This window comes from Sylvia atricapilla, chromosome 18 (genome assembly GCF_009819655.1).
Source record: "Sylvia atricapilla isolate bSylAtr1 chromosome 18, bSylAtr1.pri, whole genome shotgun sequence".
Classification (NCBI taxonomy): Eukaryota; Metazoa; Chordata; class Aves; order Passeriformes; family Sylviidae; genus Sylvia; species Sylvia atricapilla.
The window spans coordinates 10,176,373-10,184,417 of NC_089157.1; the positions used below are offsets into that span (position 1 = coordinate 10,176,373).

The 8,045-nt window shown below is 50.9% G+C and overlaps 1 protein-coding gene across 2 annotated transcripts; it reads left to right on the forward strand.

Moving 5' to 3' along the window:
- Positions 1–625: 625 nt before the first annotated feature.
- Positions 626–7,317, forward strand: SLC16A6 (solute carrier family 16 member 6). 2 transcript variants are annotated; one of them, XM_066332346.1, is made up of 5 exons: positions 626–867; positions 1,474–1,617; positions 2,323–2,451; positions 3,306–4,127; positions 4,685–7,317. In XM_066332346.1, exons 1-5 carry the CDS (start codon positions 633–635, stop codon positions 4,930–4,932), a joined length of 1,578 nt encoding a protein of 525 aa, XP_066188443.1. In that variant the 5' UTR covers positions 626–632; the 3' UTR covers positions 4,933–7,317. The 2 variants fall into 2 exon arrangements, with proteins under 2 accessions (XP_066188443.1, XP_066188444.1); XM_066332347.1 differs by lacking the exon at positions 626–867 and having other exon boundaries at positions 1,468–1,617; positions 2,195–2,451.
- Positions 7,318–8,045: the final 728 nt, after the last annotated feature.

Genomic DNA, 8,045 nt, shown 5'->3' on the forward strand with positions numbered 1-8,045 from the left:
GTCCCCTCCGTGCAGTCGTGGCAGTGCTGGGGGGGCTCCATGAGGGACCAAAGCCACCCTGCACCCCCACAGCTCCCGGGTGACACGGGGCAGGGCTGAGGACACCCCATGTCTTATGGGGTGATCCCATCCAGCCCCCCCTTGCCCTGGGGGGCAGCAGTGGTGCCAAGGGCTGCAGGTGAGCTGGTGGAAGCTGGGGTGTCCCCACGCCCCGTTTTGAGGCGTGGGCAGCCCTGGGGACGGCCAGGCTGGGGAGGATGGGTGCCCCAGGGGTTCCTGCAGCTCCACCAGCCCAGGCTGCGGTGGATCTTTCACGAACTGCATCCATCCGCCCCCATGCACCAACAGACATGACAGCTCCCAGCTCCCGGCCTTGGCTGCCGGGAACAGCTCGCCCCGGTGCTGAGCTGAGAGTTTCTGGTGCTGGGCTCGCGGGGCAGCACAGCAGGAAGGAGCCCACGGAGGGACAGAGGCAGAAACATCAGCCCAACTCCCACACCTAATCCCTCAGCAGAGCAGCGTCCTGCTCACGGTGCCTTAAGGCTGCTACAGCTCCCAGTCTGTGCCTCCTCCAGCAAAATCAAGCTTAAACTGATGCCTGGCTCCCTCTCCCTTCTTGTTGCAGATCCACAATGACAGTCAAAGCTGTAAAGATGCCGTGCACCTCTGCAAACGTTTATACTAAAGTGCCTGACGGAGGATGGGGCTGGACGGTCGCTTTTGCGTTCTTTGTTGTGGAAGCCCTGACATACGGCATCATCAAATCCTTTGGAGTCTTCTTTAACGACCTGATGGAAAGCTTTGACGAAACCAACAGCAGGATATCCTGGATAATATCCATATGTGTGTTTGTACAGACCTTCACAGGTAAGAGGAGCAGGCGCTCGGTGCGGGTGCAAGGGGCACTGGTGCTGCTGACTCAGTGTGCAAGGACCTGGCACCTGGGACTTTCGTGCCTTTAAATGGCTGCATTATAAATTAAATCACAGCCATAAAGCTCAGAGGCTCTTCCTCAAATGCCAAGAAATATTTGTCTCAGCCTGGCAGTCCCTTTGAGCCCCAACTCATATCTGTGGGTGGTGCAGGGACATGGTCCATGTCACTGAGCCTGACCCAGTTGTTCAGGTCTCACCACCAAGGGACAAAAACCAGTTTTCAAACCAAACACTACAGTGCAAAGGATTAGAAATAACTTGAGCCTTGCTGAAATCCAGTGGTGTCTGGGCATGTGGCTGCAGATTTGTCCCAGGCTGCCACGTGCTCCTCTTTAAGTCTGTTCTGGTGATTTTTTAGCACGTCCTAAATGCTGTGAGCTGTGCAGTGCTCCGAGGGTGGCTCCAGGGTGATGCTGTGCTGAGCAGGGAGGTGGCACCTCGCGGGGACCCGGGCAGGAGTATGAGAAGAGCCTCTGCAGGAGATGGTGGCTGTGAAGCTGCTGAGGTGGGTGTTGACCACGGCTCTCTCCCTCTCCAGCTCCTCTGTCGACGGTCCTCAGCAACCGCTTCGGCCACCGTTTGGTGGTGATGGCCGGGGGGCTGCTGGTCAGCACTGGCATGGTCATCGCCTCCTTCGCCCGCAGCGTGGTGGACATGTACATCACCATCGGCATCGTCTCCGGTGAGCCACCCTCCTGTCCCCTGCTGCCACATTCCCTGCTGCCAGCCACGGGGCTCCCCACACACAAACGGGGTGTGCTTGCTGCTGCTGCCCCTCCTGAGCTGATCCCGCAGTGGGGATGGGCCCCAGGCTTGGCTTTCTGCCCTGTCCCACCCTGGGCTCAGCCCTGCGCTCGCACCGGTTGCTTCTGATGGACTGGGATCGCTGGGGAAACCAAAGCTGTGCCCAAGATCAAATCTTCTGATTCTCCCTCTGGCTCTGGTTTCTTCTCCTTGATACTTTCCCCCCTCTCCGGCCTGGCCTGGCTGTCCTGTTCATGTCCATGGCCAGGAGCTTGCCTTGCTTAGGGGAACAGTTGCTACAGGCTCAAATACCCTTAAGCAGATGAGGTCCTCAAAGTGGACCCTGCTGTCTGTTTGGGAGCAGAAGGCATTATCTAGCAGGTTTGGGAGGCTGGGTCTCTTGGTTTGGGTTTTTACTCTCCTTTTTTTTTTTTTTTTTTCTTTTCTTTCTTTTCCCCCCTTCCAATCTACAAAAAAAAAATAACATTCTGGTTTCCCCAATGATTTTCTTCCAGGGTGACTTGCTGAGTTGGCCGAAATGATACTGTAATGACCGCCGGGAAAGCCGACTTAACGTGCTCTTGCATCGGTGTTTCCCCCTCCTTTACTTGTTGTTATGGCAATTTTTGGCATTTATTCACAGGCCTGGGATACTGCCTCTCCTTCCTCCCGACTGTCACCATTTTATCACAGTATTTTGACAAAAGGCGCTCGCTGGTCACAGCGGTGGCATCCACAGGGGAATGTTTCGCCGTCTTCTCCTTCGCACCAGGTACCGTGTGCTGGCAGTGCCAGAGGCTGCTGCCATCCTTTCCCCAAGCAAACAGCCACAGTCAGTGCCCACAAGTGGCTGCTCACATGCCCGTGGCACTGGTGCCCAGCGGGCAGAGAGTGACAGGCAGTCCTAGGGACGGGTGTGACAGTGCCCGGGTGCCGTGTGCCAGAGCAGGACATGCCTGGCTGATACGCAGCCCGTCGGGCTCCCTATATAGATCTGGCAGGCTAAAAATAAGCCTGAGAAACTTCAGCTATTTAAAACACACACACACAGTGCACAGAACTGCTCCTAAAGGTTACTGGGCTTGTGCTCAGCACGGGCTGCCAAAGTGCTCCAGCCTTTTGGGGAGGTGTCCCCAAGTGTCACGGCCCTGTCACCGCCCGCCCTTGGAGGTTGATGTGGTCTGCTCTGCCCTGGGCTAATACTCACTGCAAAGCTGCTTTGGGTGCAAATGAAGGCTGGTAATTAAGCAGTGACGTGCACCTTTGAGCAGAGCTAAGAGACTTCCCCTATTAGCTGGTTTCAGGGTGGGGGCAGCTGAGAAAGGAAACTCTAGCAATGAGTTTTCTCTCCTTCACTCAAAACAGCACACCCTTTGTCCCCAAACCTCACCTAGGGGGTGGCATCTGCTAGCCAGGTGGTCAACGCGGCTTTTGGCTTCTGTCTGCTGCAGCAGAGGGGAGGAAGGTGGGTGGCAGACCCCTGGGTAGGAGGGACCCCTACTCAGCCTTTTCGAGAGGTGCCTGGAACCCTCCAGTGGCGAACCTCCAGTCCCTTCCCTGGCTGTAAATTCAATGCCTTGGTGTAACTACAGGCTTTTCCCAGTTACACTTTTCCTCTTCCCTCAGCAATCACGGCCCTGAAGGAGCAGATTGGCTGGAGGTACAGCATGCTTTCTGTCGGGGTGCTGCAGCTCGGCATCGCCGTCTGTGGATCGCTGCTGCGCCCCATTGTCATCAGAGAGCAGGAAGAAGTGAAAGCACAGCCTCCAGAGGAGTCCACGGAGACAAAGTACATGCTTGAAAACGAGCAAACATGCACCTCAATAGAGTCCATAGACTCAGGAGTCGATATAACTACCTCACCCAGCAATGTGCCTGGAAAAACCAAAGCAGAGCCGAAAAGTGAAGAACCAAAGCAACACGGACAGAATCCCGTTGACAATAACAGCACCCCTCCAGAACCAAAAACCAAACTACTGGACTTCTCTGTCATGAGAGACTATAGCTTTATCTGTTATGCATTCTTTGGCCTGTTTGCAACCCTGGGCTTCTTCGCTCCCTCCCTGTACATCATCCCCCTGAGCCGCAGCCTGGGCATTGGCAAAGACCACTCTGCCTACATCCTGTCGGCCATGGCCATCGCCGAGGTCTTCGGGAGGATTTTTGCGGGCTGGGTCCTCAACAAGAAGCCGATCCGCAAGATCTACATCGAGCTCATCTGCGTCGTCCTGCTGTCGGTAGCGTTGGTTGCCTTCCCTTTTGCCTCTGGATTCTGGGGCTTGATGATATGTAGCGTTTACTTTGGGTTCATGCTCGGCACGGTGGCGGGCACGCATATTCCCCTCCTGGCTGAAGACGACGTGGTCGGCATCGAGAGGATGTCCTCTGCAGCTGGAGTCTACGTCTTCATTCAAAGCTTAGCTGGGTTGGCTGGACCACCCCTTGCAGGTAACACCTTCGGGCTTGAATTTGTTTTGGAGGTGTTTGCCAGCTTTTGTAGAAGGTATTCTGGCAGCGCTAATCACAGCACTCCCCTAAAAGCCCTGCAAACCACTGCTGGGAGTCTCCCAGAGCCAGAAGACTGCAATGCAGCTCTGCAGAGTCCCACGGATGAGGCACTGAGGAACCTCTGAGGGAAGGGAAATGCTGCAGTGCTGCCCTGATCCCGATAGAAACCCAAACCTGGCACCACTTCAGGCACAAGCAGAGGCGAATCCCTCTCGCTGTGCCTGTGCCACGCACTGCAGAAAGGTGAAGCCTGGCAGAACAAACAGATGCCTGATGCATCTCAGGCTCAGCATCCCTGCGGTGCCCAGGGGCTTCTGACTCGCCTGGAGATGACACTGTGTACCCCAGAGCAATATGGGTTTGCTTTTTTAACGTGGCATCCGATTGTCCCCGAGTTTTGGCTGCAGATAAAATGCAGATTAAAACCCTCCAGCAGGGCAGGGCAGGGCAGGGGGGGAGTGGGCTGTGGCTAACTGCTGTCAATGTTTTTTTTCTAGGTGTCTTAGTGGATACGACAAAGAACTACAGCTCAGCCTTCTACTCCTGTGCTGCTGGCATGGTCCTGGGGGCCATGTTTCTGGCCCTGGTGAGGCCATGCAAGACTGGGCTGTGCCAGCAGCAGCAGCAGCAGCAGCAGGTGGAGGAGAGCACAGCGGGGCCACCACCAGAACTACCAGATGACTTTATAGACATGGATATTGGAAAAGCAGAAAATTCAGGAAAAGGCTCCGACAGCGTGGTATAAAAAACCCTGTTCCTTCTCCACCTAATGTACTCAGTGTAAGGCTGGGGGAAATGTCAGCTCTGCTCCACGTTTTAAAACTCCATTCTAAAGGGAATGTGAAATTTTAAATGTGAACAGTTGCTACCAACAATTTTTTTTTTTTTTTTTAAATATTAGAACTTTTTTAACCAACAGTGGAAAGCTCCATAGACAATACGGATAGCCACGTAAGAATAACTTCTGTCTTAGCATGAAGATGTGATGCACACTTGCTTTCCTGATAACAAGCATAGGTAAAAAATCCAACTGATCCCATAAATACTTACAACAGCAACAGCAGAAGCAGCTCAGCCTCTGACTGTCACCCATCCCCTGCCAAAATTCCACACAGACCCGACGATACGAACTGGAGATGAGCATTTCATACACCACCAGTAGCCAGCTGAATCTTCTTCTGGGGGGATACAGACTCACCTTTTAGCTTGGAGAGGAGGAGGCTAGGCTAGATAGCTGACAATTAGAAACCGTTGCTAATGATCTTAACTTGAATGTCACAAATGCTGGGAAATCAAAGGCTCCGTGTGTCTTCATGGCCAGTTATTACTGCACGTATTTCCTAAGATCATTTTTCTTCTCCCAACTGGGATCCTTAGAACTGTTGTCTGTTGATAGTCAGACCTGATGTACTGTTTCTAATTTAACTAGTATTTATTAATTTATTCTGAGATTGTTAAAGGAGGTTAGCTTAAATAACTGGAGGGGAAAAATGATCTTCTGCATAACGGAAAGCTGTCTTTACATCAATCTCTTCGATGCCTATCTTGTATTGCTTGTGAAATTGTTGGGAAAATTACTCTTACAGCATAAAGTGTAGCTGTTTTCATTAGGTAAGTCTTAAATAACCCAGTTATTTTAAAAGGAAAAAAAAAAACAAAACAAAAACAATGAACTACAGATCCAGCATCTCTTTCCACGGAAAAAGGCTCAGCTGGTGCCCACGGACCTGGCACGGCTGCCAGACCCAGCCCACCCCTGCAGGGAGGATTTGGCCCAGGATGTCTTAATGTACCCGAAACCTTGGCTCACAGGTGCACAAGGAAATCTCTGCTGCAGCCCCAGCTGCCTGTGGCCCCCTCAGAACCTTCCCCTGGCACTCTGCTCCCCATCCCTGCCAGCCACGGGGCTCCAGGCAGAGCTGCACCCCCTTCCCCAGCTCTCCCCTAAAGGCAGCAAGGGGCTTTTTTTTTGTTTTTGTTTTGTTTTGTTTTTATGTTTGCTGCTGACTCCAGTGAGAAATGGAGCCTGTGCATGAAGGGAAGGATAAAAGACAACGTTTGAGCTGTTCATTCAGTCTTAATGGGAGAAATTCCTGCTCACAGTGCCACGAGCTTGCTTACCCCACCTATATGCATCTTCTCGCCTCTAGGCAACTCAGGGGGACAAATCAAACAAGTCTGTTCTGGTTTGAGGGGGGAAAAGAAACCCCAAACCATCATTTCTGTGTACTTAAGTGGAAGTGGCATCATCCATTAACTGCTACACTGACCTGTCTGTGTTTTACCAGCCATAGAAACGTGGGACAATCTGTAAAAGAAAAAAAAGAAAAAAAAAAAAGAACAACCTCTTTTTGGGAAGGTGCTTGATTTTTTTTTTTTTCCTGTCTTAGATGTCCAAAAAAAGAGAAAAAAATTAAAAAAAAAAAAAAAAAAGGAGAAAAAAAATAAATTAAAGAAACAGGCACTCTTGCAACTAAGTGGCTGGAGCAATTCATCCTCACTGCCCGGGACCTGTGGTCTCGTGTCCTTCCTCTGCCTCAGCACTTTATCACGGCCAGCAGAACCTCGCTGTGTTGCACCCAGGACTGGAAGATCCCTTGCAGAGAACTAGAGTCGTGTGAATCGGCCATCAGTGAACAAATGACCACGTTGCATTACGTTGTACTCTTTAATTTATTGTTAATTTATGATACTTCAAGCGTTCTGGTAAATGTTCTGTAGCCTATCCTCGTAAGGTTATTGAAGTCTTTGTTTTGAGACCTCACTACAGCACTTTGCTATTTACAACTGCTTGGAAGTGGAATAAGGCCTCCAGGTTTTTGCGTGTGTGTGGAAGCTCCCTGTTCTGCAGATTTGCGAGGTTCTACTGTATTTAGTTTGGGGTTTGTTTTTTTTTTTTAATTAACCAAGTTTCCAATCCAGATCAAATACTACGTTTGTCACTGACCTCACAGTCCGTTTCTGTTCCTGTGTGTGTCATGGCACGAGCAGGGGAGCGAGTGGTGAGTGTGTGTGTGTGAGGGCACAGCACAAGCAGGATTTACTGATTCCTTTGTACCGTTACCGAGTGGACTCTGGAAATACTCTTAAACACTGAGATTTGCAATAAACTTTCTTTTTTTGGGTTTTTTGGGTGTTGTGTTTTTTTTGGTTTTCTTTTCCTCCCTCTCTTTTTCTCCCTTTTTTTTTTTTTTTTTTTTTTTTTTTTTAATAATAAACACAGTGAAGAAAGTTCTTGTCCTCTCTCCCTCTTCTCCATCTCAGGATTTGCTGTGGGAAGCTGTCACATGCCATTTCTGCAGCCTGAAGTGGCCCTGCTTTCCCTGCAGGTTGGGCAATCCCAGCTCCTTAAATTAACTGCCTTGGAGCCGTGGATTAGTGCTGACCTCAAGGGTGCTCTTGTAAACCCTCACCCCGGGAGCCCTGATTAGAAGGAGCCTTTTTCTTCTCCCCAGTGGTGCCTCGATTGGTGGCACTTGGGAGCATTACCCTCGTGTCTTCCCCAAGCACGCAATCATGTAATTATTTTATCACCGCTGAATTGCTGAATGCTTCCTCCGTGCCAGGCTCAGCAACCCGTGTGTCACAAAAATCTACTTCAAAACAAAAAAACCGACCCAAAAGCTGCTAAATAGCCAATTTTCTCCCCCTCAAACCAAATTTTTGGATTCGCCCTTCCCTGCCCAGCATCCCCAAACCCTACGAGGAGCTGCCACGTCCCAAAAAACCACTGCATGCATTAGCCTTGCAAATGCTCTCTGCTTGCTGAGGGAATCATCACCACACTGATGTGTATTAAGTACAAGCTGTTTCCATTCTGTTCGCAAAAAATAAGTCCTGGAGCAGAGGTGAGCCGTG

Excerpts from the sequence above, each read along its gene's own strand:
- SLC16A6 (XM_066332346.1), top strand. The coding sequence starts at position 633 with ATGACAGTCAAAGCTGTAAAGATGCCGTGCACCTCTGCAAACGTTTAT. Across the intron at positions 868-1,473 it reads GTTTGTACAGACCTTCACAG|CTCCTCTGTCGACGGTCCTC; the intron begins GTAAGAGGAGCA and ends CTCCCTCTCCAG. Across the intron at positions 1,618-2,322 it reads CACCATCGGCATCGTCTCCG|GCCTGGGATACTGCCTCTCC; the intron begins GTGAGCCACCCT and ends ATTTATTCACAG.